The sequence below is a fragment of the Astyanax mexicanus genome, chromosome 11 (genome assembly GCF_023375975.1).
Source record: "Astyanax mexicanus isolate ESR-SI-001 chromosome 11, AstMex3_surface, whole genome shotgun sequence".
NCBI lineage: Eukaryota > Metazoa > Chordata > Actinopteri > Characiformes > Acestrorhamphidae > Astyanax > Astyanax mexicanus.
In genome coordinates, this window is record NC_064418.1 from 34,720,528 (window position 1) to 34,742,357 (window position 21,830).

A 21,830-nucleotide genomic window follows, 5' to 3' on the forward strand; every position below is an offset into this window, starting at 1 on the left:
GCAGACAGACAAAGAGGCGGACAGATTGACTGACATGCAGGCAGGAACACAAAAAAGACATACTATACCATGAGCAACAAGCAGCCAGTGCTAATATTTTATCTGAGGCAAGGGCGCCCGTCTAAAGCCTTTTTATCAAAACTGAAGATGGTGGTGAAGACTCCAAGCTGATCTGAGCTTATGGGCAAGCAATATTTGAGAGTAGAGAACGAGCTCTTCTTACGTGCATAACAACAAATCTTTGTTGTTAAAAATGACAAAAAATGTAAGACGAACAAGCATACAGAGAAGGAGAAGGGCAGCGCTGGCTGGGACGGCACAGCACAGCACAGAGCAGGTATAAAGCTTCACCTGTGGTGAGGGGGAAGGGTTCAGAGCCTGGCACAGCCCCAGCCCCTGCCGCACGAAATCCTGCTCGACCAGTTCTGCCCAGCCAAGGTCTACAATGCTGTGCTGTTCGATCTCACCATCACATCTAGCAACAGTACTGCGGGAGATTAGTGCTCGAATGAGGGTGCTCGGGAATGACCCACAACGGGTTTATCAAACCAAGCTCTGTCTGTCTCTTGTGTGTGTCCCAGACTGGAAAAGCTAAGGGTCATTTGAGTAAGCAATGTTGCCTGGCTTTAGAGGAAACTAATCGCTAAGATCAAGTGGTGCAGTGCATGATTGCAACCACTGACTGCAGGTATTATAGGCTCTCAGTGAAAGAAGCTGAACAAGTTCAATGGATTGTATACCATTCAGAACCTGTGGAGAATGAAAGAATGAGACCGAAAGAAAGAGAGAGAGAAAGAGAGATAGAAAGGAAAAAAAGAAAGAGCATACAGTACAAGTAGAATTACTTCAGAATTACCTTCGATGTGCCCTTATTGGAAAAGTACAGCCCAGACCTTCTCAGCACAAAATAGAACTTCTTCCATGACTTCCTGCCTTGCTCTTTTGAGTGGAGAAAGCCATGAATCTCTGGACATGTGCTAGAATTGAGAAACGTCTGAAAAACAAAAACACATAAAAATGCACAGACATTCTGTTATATCTTCAGGTTCAGCACTGCATACACTAAATGTTCAAATGTTTGTGGACACCCTTTCTAACAATTCTAATAAATGAACTCAGCTACAAAGGCTACGTTCCCATTACTAGGCTGAAGTGACTCAAATCTGATTTTCTGTTCAATGTGGTTCAGATCAGATTTTTTTGTGGCTGTGTGAACGCGCCAAATCCATGTGTGGTCCTAAATCAGATACGTATTCGATCCGTACACATGCGACATGAATGTGAACGGTCAAGACGGTCAGAATTCATGCCTCTTTTTGCTTTTACGCATTTTCACCTCCTCGACCTAAGCATGACCAGCTGTTTGCTGTTTCTCCACTCGAGCAAAAGATGCTCCACATATAAGCTGCTTAGCATCCATTTCCCTTTATAAAGCTACGAGTCGTCTCTCAAATATGACATTTTTTTGTTGTTAGTGAAGAAGGCGATATTTATACATGTATCAGTGTGAGCATGTGAGGTGTTTCAGGGACAAATTCGTTCACATTACACACAGATACAGGTCACTTACATTTGTGAATGTGAACTGTTAACATAGACAAATTTGATCTGAGCAAAAAATCGGATTTGGCTCGTAATGTTACCGTAGTCTAAAAGTTGACCCAATACTGATATGTATGTGCAAATATATGTACAAATACATGCACACACAAAATGTGTAGTAGAAAATCTTTTCTAGACAGTTGCGGCAGTTACACCAAACAAAAGCAGAATACAATTTTTAAACATCTTTGATTTTGGAAGAAATAAAAGAGTGAATGAAGAAATTAATGAGCAGGTGTCCCAATACTTTTGTCCATATAGTGAGTGTATCAAAAGCTTCAATGATTATCTTCAAATGTTGAAAGATGAAAGCAGCTACCTGGATAAGTTCTGAGTGGTTCATGAGGCCATTGGCTTCACTCGATATAGACACCATGTTCTCTGGGAAAAAATCCTAACAAGACAAGAAAACCATCAATCACTATCAAATCAGTCACTGTACAGAATTAGCCAAACTTTAAAGCTACCTAAACTCTGACTATGATTATATTACATGGTTTTATACCTCTAAAGAAGACGTAGGGGTCCACTACATACATATATATCAACATTTCTCTTGGTCATGGTGGAATGGACTACAGTAATCCTTTATAAGCAGTGAGCAAAACCAGACCCGAGTCAGATAAAGTCTAAACTTCAGTGACATTCTACAGGTTCTTCTGCCTACAGGAGCTGTAACCGAGTCTCAGGTTGTCTGGGGTCTGGGGCAAAAGAATTATAGGCTTTAGTTCGCACGACTGTGGTTGTGAACTTGAATCCATAACTCTTTCCATTCCAAATGGGAGGGGCATCACACTGGACATGTTTTATTAAGTGCAGTTAAAGTAGCCTCCTTGTGTAAAATTACTGCACCTATGCTACCAAGCCAATCATTTATACAAAACCAAGACAGCATGCACATTTTCTGAGAATAAAACACACATACGCACACACACCAGAGGTTTCTTGAAGAATTCATATTTGGCATAATTCTTCCTGAAATACAGCCGGCTGTCTGAGTCCATGCCCCAGTTAGACTGAACCTCCAGGACTGACTCATGGTCTTCTATAGTTCTCTCTGAAAGCAAAAGAGCATAAAAAGACTTGAGACAACAGGGAAAACTGAAAAAAGAGAGAATGGGACTCCCAAATTTGCTAATAAAAAAGAATTAAGAGATCACTTCAGTTTTTGAACCAGTTTCTCTGATTTTGCTATTTATAGGTATGTGTTTGAGTAAAAGGAACATGGTTGTTTTATTCTGTGAACTACAGATGACATTTCTCCCAAATTCCAAATAAAAATACTGTCGCTTAGAGGATTTGTTTGCAGGAAATGCAAATGAGAGAAATATCTGAAATAACAAAAAAGATGTAGAGCTTTGAGACCTCGAATAATGCAAAAAAAAAAAAAAAATAGTTCATATTAGTACAGTTTTAAGATTTCAGAAATCAATATTTTGTGGAATAACCCTGTTTTTTTTTTCATCACAATTTTCATACATCTTGGCATGTTCTCCTTCACCAGTCTTACACACTGCTTTTGGATAACTTTATGCCACTCCTGGAGCAAAAAAATCAAGCAGTTCCAGCTTGGTTTGATGGCTTGTGATCATCCACCTTCCTCTTGATTATATTCCAGAAGTTTTCAATTTGGTAAAATCAAAGAAACTTATTTTTAAGTGGTCTCTTTTGTAGTAGAGTGTCAAATGCAGTGTTCTATCTATCAGGCCTCACTCGAACTCAATCATTTATGTGATCTTGCACACAGTGTTTGACCTCACTCACATGGTAACACCTTACAACTTACATAGGTATGGGCATTGTATTTAGCACATACTGCCATCCCCTGATTTCTGGCACGTCAGTGTATAGTCCTTCACTCACACAGTAAAAAAAAAAAACCCTCAATACAGTAAGTCACTAAACTCTTAGTTTAAACTTATTGCACCTTTAGTGTTTAGCAGTTTTTATTCACTTAAAGTCTCAGCCTTTACAAGCCCTTGGCAACAAAGGCCTGACAAATTAATTATTAACACCTTTTTTTTTTTCCAAAAAAATTATGCTTCATTAATGAGTAATCTTCAATAATAACGGGTGTGAGGTGCAGGGAGTCAGGGGAAACTGGGTGAGCTGGGCTGCATCGCTTCACTTTATCATTAAACATTATTCAGTTCCTTGAACCCCAAATGAATGTTTGATGAATGAATGGAAAGCGGCTATTTAGAGGAAGCCATCTGGAAGAGTGAGAGCAATGTTATTCAAGACTAATTAATTCCCATAGCATAACTGCAATCAGGGCTGGAGAGGCTCATCAAAATGCGCTGGCATCCTGGGTGCTGGAGCGCTTGGCATCTCTCTGGGTGTCTGTGCTCTCCTGCTGCGAGGCAGAGGGCATTCTACTTGTGGCTGATCTGTGGTCAGTTAAAAGGTTTCAACAGTGACACTCAAGGACTGCGTTAACTACTCCTAAAGCAGCACTTCAGCGCTATAAGAAGAGACGTGCATCCAGAGAGGAACTACAGTATATCCTCCATAGCAGTTTGCATCATAGGTTGGCAGCACACCTAGAGGCAGCTCTTCGGGGGATACGATAAGGTGGTTTAAAAAAAGAAGCTGTTTTAAAATCTATTATTATCACCTCAGTTTTGGCAAAAATAGACCAAACTCAGCACACTTAAAGCTAGTGCTGTGCTCAGCTGCAATTAGGGATTTAAAATGTACAGTGACCCAGCCTACTACAGAAAATCCTATAGTAAAATCTGAAATGGAGAAACGGTATAATACAAAAGGTGACGAGGGAATATGATGATACTGGAGAACAGAACATCATCCACAGAATCTGCTATTAATGGGAATATGGGTTGCTGGTTGTCCAAACCAGGCCTTGGCGTCCCCAGAAGGGGAGTTTAAATTTGGCATGCGACCAAGCAAAAGGCAGAGTGAGAGCACAAGCAGGGATCCACAAAGAGCTAAAAACTAAAGCTACATTAATTCCCTTGAAGACTGTGCCACAGTTGACCCCCAGACTGAAACCAATCACAAAAAAATTGTATTTGACTGAGTTTTTATCATTTCATTTCTAACTTTTCTCCTATTTCCTCGCCAATTTACCTGGCCAAATACCCAACCAAGTCATTAGGACTCCACCTATCACTAGTAATGCCCCAACACCAGGAGGATAAAGACTAGCACTCCCCTGATACATGTGAAGTCAGCCAATGCCTCTTTTTTTGAACTGCTGCTGATGTAGCATTACCGAGTAGCATCACAGCGCACTCGGAGGAAAGCGCAGCAAATCAGTTCCGATACATCAGCTCACAGACACCACAGAGCAAGGCCAATTGTGCGCTTTCAGGGCTCTGGCAGCTAATGGCAAGCTACATGAACAGGATTCGAACTCGCGATCTTCTGATCATAGTGGCAGCGCTTAGCATGCTGGACCACTTGGAGCCCCCACAACTTTAAATTCTGTATAAAAACATTCTATAGCAGCTTTACAAACAAATGTACATATAAACTGAAAATGTCACAAGATTGCTAATGGAGCATCATTGGGAATGGCATGCTCGAAGCTAATAGATGCCTGTGCTAATCGACATCACTTTAGAAGTGAGGTAGGCAGAATGTACAATCAACCCACCCAGAGAGAGCAACTTCGGCTTTCGATGGCAAGGAGCATGATCCGGAATTGGAACATCGGATCATAGTGGCAGCGCCGCCTTTAATCTACTGGACCGCTCGGAGCCCTATAGACATGCCAAGGTTTTCAGGAATTTAATATTCCTCAAATCCGCACACACATGTGTACAGGGAACATGTCATAAAAGGCATTACTATCCATAGTTGACAATGATCGTGAGCAGTGTGTGGCTAGAATTGTCTATGCAACAAGCAACTTAGGCAAAAATTACATTTACATTCAATAAAGGCAGCCTCATATGCATATCCTGCAGATTAGTGCAGTATACTTTAGTTTAGTATATGTTTGAGTAAAATGAGTATTGTTGTTTTATTCTATAAACTACGGACAACATTTCTCCCAAATTCCAAATAACAAGATTTTCATTTAGAGCATTTATTTGCAGAATTTGAGAAATGGCTGAAATAACAAAAAAATGCAGAGCTTTCAGACATCAAATAATGCAAAGAAAACAAGTTCATATTTATAAAGTTTTAAGAGTTCAGAAAATAATATTTGGTGGAATAACCCTGTTTTTTAATCACAGTTTTCATGCATTTTGGCATATTCTCCTCCACCAGTCTTACACGCTGCTTTTGGATAACTTTATGCTACTCCTGGTGCAAAAAAAATCAAGCAGTTCAGCTTAGTTTGATGGCTTGTGATCATCCATCTTTCTCTTGATTTTATTCCAGAGGTTTTCAAATTGGTGAAATCAAAGAAACTCATCATTTTAAGTGGTTTCTTATTTTTTTTCCAGAGCTGTATACTGTGCAATCTAAATAAACCAACATCTTAAGAAAGAAGACTGGCTGAAATTATTATTATTATTATTTTTTTTTGCTAATTGACGGAAAAGGAAAATTACCACTGTGCTCATTTTGCATGGCATTTCTAGCAAAGGTAGATTAGCTCTGCCCAATATCATTTACATTATATATTCAATCTTTGATATACTAAATACATTGTTAATACCATGACACGTGAGATTACTGACTTTTGGTGCCGTCTGGTTAAATCTGAGGATTTTTTTTTTCATAATATTATTAACTATGATTAAATAAGTATTACATTGAGTATTACCTTGCATACACCATCTTGCCACTGCTAAGTAAGGTAGCTAAATGCTTCAAGGCAACTTTCTTTTAAAATAATGCAGGTATTCTTAAATAACTTAACCCCCTTTAGTTGTACGTAGCGTAAGTAGCGTGATATCACTGAATTGCACATCAGGTAAATCTAGCAGCACACAGGCTAATAGCCGGTGGCACGGTTCACTGGGCTTATTGTGCATGCTTCAGTGTCCTTTACCTCTAATCACCAGCCAGTGATGCACGGTCTGATTAGGTTTTCTTTACACTTGGACCATTTAAAGCACAGCTTTAAGAACAGCTTCCCAACCAAATTAATGAATTCATTAATTATGTGAGTAGCGTGGAGTTGTTTGCTAGGTACTTCTTTTCTATCTGCACTAATAGTCATTTAAAACTGAATCCTACAGTACATTTTAAATGCAGGGTTTATTCAAGACTTTACTTCAACTGGGTGTAGCGCCTTTGTGATCTCAATCGTACCTTGTACAAAGAATTACAGAAGTTTTAGGGTTTTTTTTTTCATGTTTTCTTACTTGCATTAAAAACTGGGACCACCACAGTTATGAATTAGTGAATTTCCATATAAGCATACTGGGCTTTCTCTCATTATGTTGTTATAATGACTATAATTTACCACGTTACATATTGCTAATACTAATATTACTTATAACACCTGTCACTGGACAAAGTTAGGACTTTAACAGTGTTGACAGCAAGCTTGTTCACTTCAGTTGTTTTCAGTATTGAGAGACCACTGTTTTTTTAATGCAATAAATGACATTACTGTAACATGTAACATTACTGCAACCCAGAGGTCAGCAACTTAAAAACGAAGATGCTTAATGCACATTTACAACCAGTCTGTTTCTATGCTAACATTTCTGTTCCAATTTTTTCCCCTTCATTCAGAAACTTTCATACTGAACCTTTCTAGCATGTAATTTGTCTGGAAGCAGCACTCCTACTCAGATATGCTCTATGAAAATCTACCCTGAAGAGGAGGAAAGGGTGAAGAGGGGTGTGATGATGATCATTGTGAGGCAGCAGAAGTATCTAACTGTGGAATAGACACATATTAGAGGAACGAAATCCAGATAGACAGAGGGAGGGAGATCGAGCGAGAGAGAGAGAGAGAGAGAGAAAGAGTGCGCGAGAGAGAGATAAAGCGAGAGAATAAGAGGAAGGAGGGAACAGATGGTTGAATTATGCAACGGTGTGAAGAATTCTGCTGAGGAATATTCCTGTGTGAAGGGTAGGCTACACCAGCAGGGCGCGGGAGTCACTGCTAGCAGAGTTAACCGTTTACTGCCTACCGGAGGCTAAGAACATAAAAACCCTTTGGTGTCTGCTGCACATTCACAGCTCATTAACTCCACAAGGCCTTCTTCCTTCGAGCAGCCTAAGACACATTTAACCTCTTAGTGCCTTCCACGCACCACGGCAAGGTTTTACACCATCCTTTCTGCCATGGGTGGGGTTTTTCGTGCACAATGAAATCTTTCCATCTTTGTCACGTCTTCAGTCTCGCATTGTGAGCGTGTGAAAGATCCTCCAAGGCTGGCAGTTTCCAGCTGCTTCAACTGTCTGAGATGCTCTGATTGTTGGCAGATATGACGGCGATGTTTATCAGTAATTCTGGAGTGCGACTAGAACTGCAGCATGATGAAATGCATAAGATGACAGAATGAACGGGATCTCAAAGATACTCTGAAGCCTTTCCCTGCCATACAGGACTAGGTATTGATGTAGGTATTGGAGGATGATTTTTTCAGTGTAAAAAGCTTAACAAACACAGAGATTGTCCAAGTCATGCAGTGCGTGCATTCCTGGCTTTAATAGCTTAAATCTAAGAAGCACTTACTTCTTAATGCTGCAGACATACTGAAAGCTAGCTGTTCTCTAAAGCTAGATGGAAGCATTTTATTCCACAACAAAAAAGGGTTCGAAACGTATAGAATGCCTGCAGTGCCTACACTATGAGTCTGACACAGATTCTTTCACTCCTAGTTGGCTAGTGCTGTAATGAATGCTGTAACGGTTGTGCATAGCAGAATCTCAAATGACAGTGTTTCCTTCCAAGACCAGACATATGTTAAGGAGAACTACTATGCAACTATGGCATGATGCAGGATGTGAGGTCAGACATCATTAAGAGAGACCTTTGCAGTTATGCATCATGTTACATAAGACCCCCCCCCCCCCCAAAAAAAAAAGAAAAAAAAAAAAAAGAAATGCATGAAGATCAGAACCCTTAGGAATCGTAAAATGTTTAAAACACATTTAAGGATTAAACAGTAATTCCAATCCATTAAAAAAGTTACATTAAAGGGTGAGAAGCGTCCTTACCAATGCCCAAATGAGCAAGGTGCTCAAACAATGTCCAGCTGTGGTCATCGATGCAGTGGTTCTTCAGCACGAACAGCTGGCAAATATCCCGAGCAGTGATGTCACTCGGGACCTCCACAGCCCGACTGCTGTTGTCTTCCGTGTACACTTTGATCACCTGCCACATAGGAAGACAGTTATCAGTCAGACAAAACTTTAGACTGAACTAGGGAATAAGGGAATTTGATTAAGTAAGATTTAGTAAGAACTGACTTGAGTATTTTTTTTTTATGACGTGGTGCTAATAAATAGCCTACAGACAAATAGACAGCTAAAAAAAAAAGGCTTTTTTTTTTTTTTTTAAATCAAAGGTGACCCCCAAATCCTGAAACAGTCAGTTATACAGCTTTTGTGCTATAAAGCGCAGAGAGAAAGCTCATTTGATACCACAAGCCAAATGAGCCAAACTGTCCACCTCACACCCTACACACACTCAACACCCCATTCATTTGCAACGACAGCGAGGCAGTGAGAACCAGGCCAGCAAAGCAAAACTGGGAGAAAATCATGAATGTTCCCTTTCACTTGCTGCACATTTGCCTAGCCTCATGCTCTCTGAAAGCAGTGGCAGCAGCGGCAGCAGCAGCGGTGGCGGCAGCAGCATTTGGAGCAGCACATTTTATCACCAAATTTGAGTCCATTCGGTCAGCTAAGTTTAGAACAGCTATCAGAGAGTTCTCAAATTATCCCCTGCAGAATGGGAGCACTGTTTCCAGCTCGCCTACATGGCCAAAACCATTAGATACACACAAGATACACACAAACAGAAAGGACAGGACAGATGTTCGCACACAGATACACATGTACAGAGAGATGCACACTGAAACGAATGAGGAAATCCTAGCATTTTAGCACAAGGCATGAAGTATTTTAGCGTAACTTACCCCTGTGTTAGGCGGCAGGCAGAGCTGTGATTTGGGGCTAGCTCTGCAGCTTAGGTAAGGCTGAGTACACAGCATTGTAGGAGCAGGATTTTATGTGGAACATAGAAACATGCATCAGCTGAGGGAGAAGCAGCTCTCTCCCTCCCCTTTCAGTTCTGCCTCACTCTCTCTTTCTACTCTCTCTCTCTCCCTCTCTCTCTCTTCTTCAGCTCTCTCATTCTTCTCTTCCTCTGTCTCTCACTCTCTCTCTCTCTCTGCAGCTGAGCTGAAATTAGGTAATTAAAGAGCAGCCTCAGAGAGCTCCAGCACTTCCTGCCTCCCCTGCTGCATGTCACCAGCTCTCTGCCCAATCACCTACCATCTCTCACCCACTGCAGGCACAGGGGGCAAACCCTACACCTCCTGTCAAACCCTCCACCCCCTAGCCCCCCCCCCCAAACTCAGCTTCCCACCTCCCCCGCCAACCAAACCAACACCACCAGAAAAAGAGGGAGGGAAGAGGAGGGGAAAGCGAAGGGCAGAGAAGGGAGGAGGGGAAAGAAGGAGGAGAGAAGGGCTAGAAAAAGACAAGTCTTGCTCCACCTACTTTTTTCCCATGGCTGTAACCAACCCCTGCCCTCTGTCTCTAGCGCTCAGCATGGGAGCTGCAGCAATTCCAAAGGTGCTGCTTAAATGTAATTCCAGTTTGGGTCAACTCTGTCGGCTAATGTTGGGTAATGTAAAGGTAAGTGGGGGAGATGGGAGGATAAGATAGTGGGATACAAGTGGAAGATAGTGGAAGAACAAGGTCAGAGAGATGGAGGCAAAAAGTAAAAAAAAAAAAAAAAACAAGGAGGCTGTAGCTTGGTGTAAAGTGTCTAACTTATTTATTTTTGTGTTAATAGTAAAGACAACCAACCTACAGAGCAACAGGTGTAGAAAAGCAGGTGGATACAGTGAGGAAAGCTATGTTGGTAAACTGTTGCGAAAATATCTGAATTACATTTGGAACTTTACACTAACTACACCAGAGGGTAGGAACTACCATCACGTCCCACTGAAGAAAAAAACATGGCACTAATCTGTGGGATATGTCTGTGGGGGAAATGAATGAGGATGTGAGTTCTGCCATAGTCGCTTGTCTGATCACATGCTAATGATAATGATAATACATGGTACACGCTACTAGGGTAAACCACGTAGAAAACTACAAGCTGTAGGCCAAATCATTCGATTGCCACAGTTCCATGCAGATTCATGCAAAGAGCGATATACTACACAATACTACAGCCCCCGGCTATTTTTCCTTTTCTCACTGCCACATGACTCATACACTAATTTTTCTCTCTTTTTATTCTTCATCTCTCACTTTTCACACATCTTGAAACAACAGATATTCTGATTTTAACATCTTATTTCAACTCAAATCATGGCAGATCGCACAAGAATGATGTGTCAGCGTTTTTGTGTTTTAAAACACATTGAACAAAATGTACTGTTCAATTAACAAACTATAGGCTATATTAACAACCCCAGGGAGATGCTTGGTTGCATCACAACTGTTGGTTTAAATGAAAAAAATAACGGTGAAATTTATGTACTGGCATACCCCTTTCCCAAAACTTGGATATGATGAAAGCTGCATTCTCTATTATACAATCTTGTAAGCATACTTACTTCACAGGTTAAACAGGATGAGAAAATACGATTTCTTTGGTTGTAAACACTCTGCAAGTTAAAGTAGTTCTATTGCTGCTCTGTTTGTAGTTGAGCTGTTTGGCTTGTAAGCGCTGCATCCTTGCTAGGTTACCTGTATGTGGCGAAATAATACTGTACATGGAGAGCTACGGATACAGTGCATTACTGGCAGATAACGGCACACATAGAACACCTCTCAGCCAATCACAATGCTGGGTCTAAACTAACCGTGGTATAATTTTGTTTAAGCAATGCTCGAGACTCAATTCAGACTTCTGAACAGCTCTAAAAGCTTCTCTCCAGCAGAACAAGACTTATATAACCTAATTTGGTGACATCACCAGATTTAGAATGAATTCATGATGCAGAGAATGGCTTTATGGATAAATTTGCAGCATGCAGAGCCTGGTAGGGACCACAATGTGTACATCCTTAGGTCTCAAGATCAGGTTATCTGCAGAACTCAGTGTCAAGCAAACAACAATTGGTTTTCCAGCAGTTTTTGAGATAGACAAGACCCAAACAATCCTCAGACCCAGAACTGGAGGCAGCTCAACCTTAAATGTCAGAGCTAGACAATCTTTTGGCAGGAACAAAAATGCTACTTTACAGTATTTGATTTTTTTAAATTATTATTTAAAACCCCAAAAGACTTCGAGAAAAAAATAATGCTTTAAACTTACACAAAAATAGAAAAAAAAAAAAAACTTTATTGTCTTTAAATTCTGGCCTTTTCGCATTCAGAAATGCTGGCAGGTACCTGTAGAAGCATATGTACACAATGCATATGTCCTCAGACGACACAGACACAGAAAAATGACTCAACCTTCACCATAAAGCAAGAAATCTACTGTTCACTCAATAAGCGGAATGTATAAAGCAGAACTAAGATGATATAAAAAAGAAACACACAAAAGCACAAGGCCTGGCTAAGTGAAATCTCTAAGCAGATATGGCAGGAGGCAGTGTTTGGATTCCTGAGGCTGCAGATCTCTCAGAAACTTTCCCAGACTTAAAACAGCACAGTTTTGATAGTCACCACAGTACTTTCCTGTTCTGCCTGAAGTTCTGAGGCAGTTTTTGAATCCCGCTGCGAGGACGTGTCACCAATGGCACCAGTATCTGGTTTAGCACAACTCCAAATTTGTTAAACATACTATCAAAGAACCAGACCTATCCATCGACCAAATGTGGCCACTGTCACAACAGTCCTAATAGGCACAGAATGTCAATTTGACATTAGAAAGAGGATTGACTCTAACTTGGGACACCCATTAAACTGTAGTTTAAAAAAAATGTTGATTGGTTGATGTCAGAACCCAACACTATACAGACATTGTGGTTTTGGTTGGAATTTTAAGTCAGATATCCATCAAAATCTATATTGGGGTGAAATAACGCTCCACTATATGATAGATGTTAAATTCCATCCATGCAACATTCTGTATCATAATTGTGTAGGATATGGACCAATAAGATGTGTTGATACTACTGTGAAACAAGGTAAATATTAGTGTGTGCATTCACTGTGGCTCACTGTGGTCCTCGACCTCACCCTCTCACTTCTACCTCCAGCCATGTTTTGTCACATACCCACAGTCCACAGCATTAAGAGTTCCCGCTACTGCTGTAAAGCAATTTCAGTTTGCTGTTAATGACAATGTTATCCCAGATTTTTTGATGTCTGCTGTGAAACCTCATATCATGACAATGATCAGAATATGATTTATAATAGTTCTGGGAAAAAATGAGACCACTGTCAATGATGAGTTTCTTTGATTTTACCAAATGAAAAGTCAAGGATTATAGTCAAGAGGAAGATGGATGATCACAAGCCATCAAACCAAGCTGAATGTTTACACCAGGAGTGGCATAAAGTTATCCAAAAGCAGTGTGTAAGACTGGTGGAGGAGAACATGCCAAGATGCATGAAAACTGATTAAACACAAGTGTTATTCCACCAAATATTAATTACTGAACTCTTAAAACTTTATAAATATGAACTTGTTTTCTTTGCATTATTTAAGGTCTGGAAGCTCTGCATCTTTTTTGTTATTTCAGCCATTTCTCATTTTCTGCAAATAAATGCTCTAAATGACAATATTTTTATTTGGAATTTGGGAGAAATGTTGTCCGTAGTTTATAGAATAAAACAATGTTTATTTTACTCAAACATTTACCTATAAATAGCAAAATCAGAAAACTGATTTTTTCTCTTATTTTTTTTTCAGAGCTGTATATAAAATATGTTGAGCCCTACTATCTCAAATCTAACAGACATTTTTGGAACTTTTCCCAAGATCTGATTAAAGCAAGTAAGAATAGTGCTAAAAAACAAATCATTTGAATGCAGTTGCAACTTCCCTGCTAAGAGCATTTTGGATACTGAAGCTACAGGCAACGCTTCTCCCTGCAAGTATGTGTGTGTGCACATTTGTGTGTGTGTGTGTGTGTGTGTGTAAATGTGTGTCTATGAGTAAATGAGTAAGTGAGTGAGGAGAGAGAGAGAGAAACAGAGTGTACGTGTGGTATGATTCTCCCACACTGAGAATACACACATCTGTGACATTTCCCTTTGTTGATTAGATACGTATAAAATACATGTAAACAGTGATTCTTGGGGCATGCACCTTGGATATTCACATAAATCACCATAATAATGCTTACACTATCAGCTCAAAATGAAGTTAGAAGAGAGTTCAGACGTTCAGACCATGTATGTGGTATTTCCTTGGGGAATTGTAAAACTGCAGGCATTAAGAAAGAACTCAGAGAACTTAAACTGAAGTTCTGCGCTATGTGCTGTGTACTGAAAGGTTAAATCCCCCCTTTCTACAGGGCAGAGAGGTGAACGGAGGTCAAGGAGGAGCAGAGAGGAGACAGGGAGGTGGTGGAGTGGAACGAAATGTCACGGGAGAGATAGGGAGATGGGAGTACATATATATGTGTGTGTATATATATATATATATATATATATATATATATATATATATAGGAACCCTATTCCCAGCTGCAGGAGTTACTCAAACTTCAGTTATTGTATAATATTTAATTACTAGCCAACTTTTAATTAAATTTTTACTTACAGATTTATGCATCAAGGGCATGTGTGTGTGAGAAAGATATACTGCAAGAGCGAGTGAGAGAAGGAGAGAAAGCACATGAGCGAGAGATTGAGTGAGAGAGAAAGAGATAGAGAGAGAGAGAGAGAGAGAGAGTGATAAAGGTTCAGATAAAACATCTGTAAGGGTGGTGCTAACTGTGCAGAGTGCTATCACTGAACACAAAGACTTGCATTCAGCAGCTCCCACCGTTCAACCCCCGCCATCACACACACACACACACACACGCACACACACAGATGCAGAAACACACACCCAGACGTCACACACAAGCACACAGACAAGCGCACAGCTCAATCCATTACTTCATTCAGCACATTTTAAAACCTGAGAAGATGGATCAAAGCATTAAAAATGTGTGTGTGTGTGTGTGTGTGTGTGTGTGTGTGTGTGTGTGTGTGTGTGTGTGTAATGGGTGTCTGGCTCTCCGTGTGCAGAGATAAGCTCTGGATCAGAGCATGCTGGGAACAGTGGAACACTGAGAGACTGTCTCCCTCAGACTATCACTCAGGCAAACAAGGAAATAAGATTAGCCGTAACCTGATTACACCCATGACAGATTTATGCACCAACTGTCGTCATCACATAACACAAAGCACCCAAGGATGGGCACAGTTTTAAACTATAACTTCTTATTAAAGAGTTACAGCTTGGCTAAACATTTATGCATGTGTTGATACAGGAATCTCACTGAAGGGGTCTATGATGTCTGCAAAAGCTTTTCGTTCCCCGGAGAACAGCAGAAATATAAGAGCTATCAAGTCTGATGCTCTGATTTTTTTTATGGTGGCTTTGTTCAGGAATAAGGAGCTAGTTGTGCATTATGTAATGCCGCTTGACATTTGTTGGGTCTGTATTCTGAAACGGACTTGTTTTAGTAAGAATCAGCACGATTCAACCAGCCATTTCTTCACTTGCTTCAAACTGGTTTCAACTTTCCCTACATAAAGCAAGACATGATTTATACTTCTATTCTTTTGTTTTATACAATGTACATTATAGATGCAGGCTTCGCAGGCCTGAGATTATTCTGTGAGAAAACCACGTCTATAGCCTTATCCAGGCAGGATTCGTTTCTCAGGGGGTCCTGTGGTAATTTTCTCTTTTATGGGGGGTCCTCTGTGATTTTATTCCCATCCAGAGCGACCATGTATGTGTTTTTCTCAGACATCCTCTGAGAAAATTACAGGCTGAATACCTACTGTTTTTTTGCTGAAATCTGGTCATTTTATTCCCATCATGACACACATCTCTGAGTTTTTTCATCTTGTCATCTAACGCACAAAGATCCACATAAACACAACAGCGAGTGGAAATGAAGGACCTACTGAACGAGATGTCATGTGACCGAAAAAAAAAAAAAAAACCTCACTGATCCTGTTTTTTCAAATGCAGTCCGGATGCAAGTTTTATGCATAGTAGAAGTGTGAAATATTTTTCCACAGACATCCTCTTGAGAAACAAAGCCGCCCGGATTGGGCTTATGCTGAGTTTGAAATCTTTATGGTGTTTTACAGATACCAAAATCATTTTTTTATGGTTTTCAACTTTGATTTATTTGCTCAAAATCGATTGACTCAAACTGAGTCTATTTAGCTAGCTACAGCACCAATCACAGTGTGGATTATATTACAGCTCTGTCAGCATGAGAGAATTATTGTTTAGTTACGTTTCGACAGTTACGTAAATGCCATATCCCATAACTTTTGTCATATGGCATGCAAATTAAAGAGAACTGCATTCACCTATGGGATATGCGTGTGGGGACTCCTGCACTCCTGAATGTGGATGTGATTTCTTTCAGAGTCACTTGTCCGTTTGCACCATAGACTGGGTATAGCTGGACAGAACATAGTCTCTCAAAAGTGAAGCCACAACAGGTCGGGCGCCCCCTGCTGTTCGGTTTCAAAAAGCTGTGTAACCCCACCCATCCCCATAGGTTTCAATGGCAAAACAGACAACTTTCAATCACATTTCTTTTCTAATATACTGTAATTCTACCTCCATTATTTAAATGCAACAGCTAGTGTAACCTCTGCTTATATTGTCAAATTTTTATATATTGTAAAAGGGCTGGGTTACACCTAGCCGGGGTGGGACCAATGACTGTATGGGTGGGACCAATAACCACTCAGGGGCAGGTTTATTTAAATGAGTAGGCTATCTCTCCACAGTCTGAACTACAGCGTTTTACAGGAGTTTCAGTTTAGTTCTCCAGCACCGAGGCTGGAGTAGGATTAGCATTAGCTGCTAACTGTGCTAAGTCTAGCTCTTTGGCTGTTCATAGGTGAGCATCATCGGCCTGTAGCCTGACGCTATCTCCGGCTAGCACTGCTAGGACAGCATTAGCATTAGCCGCTAACCACAGCTCCGTCTCTTTTGCTGGTCAGAGGTGAGTATCTCGAACTGTAACCTGTGTGTTTACAATGTTAAAACAAGCTACGTGAAACAAACCACTAGCTAATCTTCCTGGTTAACCAGAACACTCAGGGTTCCTCAGTGTAGATCTGTCGAGTGGCATTAGCCGCTAATGCTAAAGCTCCAGCTTTAGAGGAAATCTGGAAAGCTAAGCTTACTGTAAATAAACGGAAGTGCTTTACTCACTCAAATAAACAGTTTTCAGGAGAGGAATCTGTGTAGATCAACATCCAGAGTTCGTTTGACTTGTCTTTAAAAATTACAGTTTTGTTTACTTAGCTTAGCTTTACCTGCTGAATTAGAAAGAAAACATGGCGACACCCCTAGAAATTAAAGTGAAATGCATTCATATTTAACACAAATTGTCCCATTTGTTTTTCTATTTGGCCACAATATTATTGCAATTGTTATTCAGGTGATATGAAAATGCTCTGAGAAGAATGAAAGTGACGAGTCCTTTTTTTTTAGTTCTCAAATCTAAAATAAGTTAAAAATGCAGACTGATGGACTGTATGTGTTTTCCAGATTGATTAAACCAACGTGTGGACTGCATTGATGGTTAACACTCTTCAGCTCAAGGTCAGTACTACATAGACCTGTTCCCTAACACGTCTGGCCTTCAGTTATCATGATCTCTCGCCCCACAGCTGCATTTTTATCTGAGTATCTCACACAACTGTCCTTGGCATGACCAGTGCTTATCCTATGTTCTCTCCATCTTTCTCTCCATCTGTCTGTCTCAAAGTTCCAAACAAATTTCAAATGAACGAAAGGCCGCGTCTCAATTGCGTACTACACAAAATATCACTAAGGTATAGACTCCATACTACATGCTAATAGTCAGGTTTGGCAGATGAGAACACTAGATATTAATGTAGTAACTAGGGTTGGGCAGTATAACGCCAATATCGTACATGGGGTATAAACTTTTAGTTAGTTAGTCAAAAACAGCTGTTCTAAAGTGTCAGATACACTGTGTATCTGTACTAAGCAAGTGAGCTTCAGAACACACCACCACAAAAAAAACCGGCTAATTTCTGTGTTCTGTCTGTCCAGTCATGCAATCATTTGCGTCTATGCGTTTGCAAGTGGAGTTTCAGTCAGTGTTCTGTGGTGAATAGGATGTTAGTCATCATGCTAACTAAGTGGACTGTTCTAATTAGCTGTGCTATACATATTTTAATCAATAGATCACTAATGGGCCAAATTAAAGGACAATTTATGTGTTTTTCTCAGACGTCCTCTGAGAAAACTACAGGTTAAATTACCTACTGTTTTTCGCTGAACTCCATGGTTGGTCGTGCGATAATTTTAGTCCCGTATGGACACACGTCTCTGACTACCGCGTGTGTTTCCATGTAAAAACATTGAGTGGAAATGGAGGAGGTACTGAACACAATGTCATGTGACAGAGAAAGCCAAAAAAAACTCACGGGTCCTCCTGTTTTTTTAATTGCAGTCCGGATCACTGAGAATCTAATCCCGTCCTGTCTAAAAATAATCCAGAATTTGGTGTATTGTAGCCATATAAACACAGAAATTGCACAGTTTACACAAATCCCCACCCTTAGTAATATCGTACACACGGTTAATGACATTATATGACGGTACGAAAAATACCACCCAAACTACCATTCATGAATCGTAAAGTTTAATGTTTATGCAGCCAGTGGAATCTTAATTAGAGTCTGGATTAAATAAAACACAAATTAAACCACTGCCTGCCATTTTAAAAAATCAATACTATGGTTTTGAAAGTGTATAAAAAGACAAAACCAGAGTATCACAATTCTTTGATAGATCAATATTTTTACCACCCCTATCAGGGAATGAGCTGCAGGTCCAGCATAACGGAAATTGGTTTCCGTCCAAAACACATAGCTTAACTTCATCTTTCAGATCAGAGCTACTGTCATCTAAACTTTTATGAGAGACTTTTCTGTCGGACAGTGGTGTACGGGCTGTTATTTTATTAGGAAAAATAATGGGATATAACAAACATGTCTCTCATGATTTGCAGTATAGTTTAACATTAAGTAATTTTAGTCAGACACAATGGAAATTACACATATAGCTGTGCCACACCCCTGTTAATGCCATATAACCGCAGCATTATTTGGAAACAGCTTAACGGTATGAAGTAAGTGGATTCCAATCCAACCCCGCAGTTTTTTAAACACTGTGGGTAACATGTTCAGCCCCTAGTTTTCTGGAATGAACTGTTATAATCCTTCAATTTATCCAAACCTCCACTAGAGACAGTGATGGATCAGATATAAACTTTTATTTACTTGGAGCTCACTTTAATTATTTGGTTTTCTAAAGATGATTTCATAATCATCTTTAGAGTATTACTTCAACATACTGTTTCTTACAATCAGCCTAATTCACATACACAAGCTACTGAAAGGATCCCTGGGGCAGAAAACTCAAAAGTTATTTACTAAAAAAGTCCTTAAAAAACTTTAAAAATGTTATGTTACTTCAATAGTTAGTCACTACAGCATTGATTATTAAATACATTCATCACGCAAAACCAATTATCCAGAAGAGTTACCCCGCAAAAATCAACTGTCAGAAATAAAACATGGTGGGTAGTAGAGCCTGACTATCATAAAATGACACAGAATGGCAGTGGGTGATCTTGAGTCCTGTCTTTGTCTTGATAGACACAACCAACAAACCACGGGAAGCACCATCATTTTCATTACAGGCACTTGGACAGCCCAAATTTATGTTAATAAGGTACTGCAACAAGTGGCCTTACCTACACTCCACTACCGCAAAATCAGCAGGAACAGTGTATATACAGCTCTGGAAAAAATTAAGACACCACTTGAGTTTCTGAATCATTTTCTCTGATTTTGCTATTTATAGGTTTATGTTTGAGTAAAATGAACATTGTTGTTTTATTCTATAAACTACAGACAACACTTCTCCCAAATTCCAAATTAAAATATCATCATATAGAGCATTTATGGGCGGCACGGTGGCGCAGTGGGTAGCACTTCCGCCTCACAGCAAGACGGCCTGGGTTCGATTCCCGGCTGGGGCGTCCCGGGTCTTTCTGTGTGGAGTTTGCACGTTCTCCCCGTGTCTGCGTGGGTTTCCTCCGGGTTCTCCGGTTTCCTCCCACAGGCTAAAGACGGCACGTTCAGGCTAATTGGAACTTGGTTGAAATTGCCCCTTAGGTGTGAGTGTGTGAGTGAATGTGTCTGTGTGTCTGTCTGTGTCTTTCTGCCCTGCGATGGATTGGCGGCCTGTCCAGGGTGTATCCTGCCTTCCGCCCGATGCCGGCTGGGATAGGCTCCAGCACCCCCCCGCGACCCTTAATGGATGAAGCGGTTGATAATGACTTGACTTGACTTGACTTGACTTGACTTGACTAGAGCATTTATTTGCAGAAAATGAAAAATGGCTGAAATAACAAAACAGATGCAGAGCTTCTTCATAAAGTTTTAAGAGTTCAGAAATCAATATTTGATGGAATAATCCTGTTTTTTTAATCACAGTTTTCATGATTTTTGCCACTTCTGGTGCAAATATTCAAGCAGTTCAGTTTGGTTTGATGGCTTGTGATCCATCTTCCTCTTGATTATATTCCAGAGGTTTTCAATTTGTTAAATTCAAAGAAACTCTTCATTTTAAGTGGTCTCATTTTTCCTGAACTTTATATATGTGTAAATAATGTATACCTAAATATATATATATATATATACACACAAGAGTTGCCTACATCAGTCTTCATTTTTAATTAATAATTGCTCCTAGTAACTTTTATCTCCCCTACAAATAGTATTCTGGTCTGGCACTTTCTTCTGGGAGCAACTACTTATTTGATAATGAGTGTATGCTGCCTTACCCATGTGAAAAAGTAACTTGTACCTAAGCTTGAGAGCTGCAACAAAGTGTCAACATAAAGAAACGCCACATGATTTAAGTGAACTCTGACCAGGTCACTGAAAACTGCATTATGTTTTACTTGGTCTGAGCTTTAGATTGCTTTCTTGCAGCATAAACAAATTATATGTGACCTTTACATTAGGAACTGATGATCAGACCTTTTCTACATGATTTTGTGGTAGAGTGCAGAAGGCATGGCAGATCCAGAAGTAAAGCATGCCCACACCATCACACTACACTTCCATAGCTGTGTGTAGTTATTTTAAGGGCAGAGCAAATTTACACTGGCATACAAGTTGCACATGGACTACTTTACATTGTATTAAAGTGTCAAATCTTAAGTGTAGTCTTATTAAAAGCTAGAAAAAACATTTACAAAATGTGCTAAATACTGTATATTGGCCATTCTACAAGATACAAACCAATGATGAGCAGTAAAAATGAAATGGAAAAAATGGAATTTGCCAAAAATAATAATTAAATAATAAAAGAAAAGTGAGAAATTGAATTTTTTATGAAATAATGAGACCAAAATTAACCTGGATCAAAGTGACATAAATGACAAAGTGGAAAGGAAAGAACCTACTCATGAGTCAAATCATAGAAACTCATCAGTCAGCATTGTCATGGCTCAGACTTGCATGGCTGCTTCTGGAAAGGGCTCATTAATCTTTACTGATGATGTAACTCCTGATGGTAGCAGCAGAATGAAATCAGAAGCCTACAGAAGCCAATTTGCAAAGAAATGCATCCAGTCTAATTGAAAAGACCTTGACAATACCCCACAGCACACAGCCAAAACAACACATGACTTAATCAGGGTGAAAGTGGAAAGTTTTATCCAGATCTTAGTAAGCATGTAGAGCCTGAAGCCTGAAGAGGAGGCTGGAAGGAGATACTATTAAAACAACTAACAATTGAGGAAGCTTTGGTAAAGAACCGCAAAAGAAGAATGCAACAGTCTGATGTCAGCTTAACCCATTCTCTTCAGCTCAGTGTTGAACGTCTCAAGAACTTCTGGGACTTTAAAATGCAGCTGCCTATTTACAGACATTTAACACCCTGCAGCATTTTATCTGACCTTTGG

At 39.9% G+C, this 21,830-nt stretch overlaps 1 protein-coding gene across 10 annotated transcripts in view; it reads right to left on the reverse strand.

Annotated features, from left to right (window-relative positions):
• grb14 (growth factor receptor-bound protein 14) overlaps window positions 1-21,830 on the reverse strand; it is a 64,992-nt gene that overhangs the window by 12,787 nt on the left and 30,375 nt on the right. For 7 of the 10 annotated variants that reach the window (XM_022680033.2, XM_022680031.2, XM_022680032.2 and 4 more), the window contains 4 exons: window positions 8,701-8,857; window positions 2,532-2,659; window positions 1,922-1,996; window positions 857-994 (listed from right to left, as the gene is read on the reverse strand). In XM_022680033.2, the coding sequence (XP_022535754.1) occupies window positions 857-994; window positions 1,922-1,996; window positions 2,532-2,659; window positions 8,701-8,857 (498 nt within the window). Of the gene's footprint in view, window positions 1-856; window positions 995-1,921; window positions 1,997-2,531; window positions 2,660-8,700; window positions 8,858-9,623; window positions 9,936-21,830 lie in introns of those variants that run through there. The other 3 variants (XM_022680034.2, XM_022680039.2, XM_007261035.4) reach the window with 2 other exon arrangements.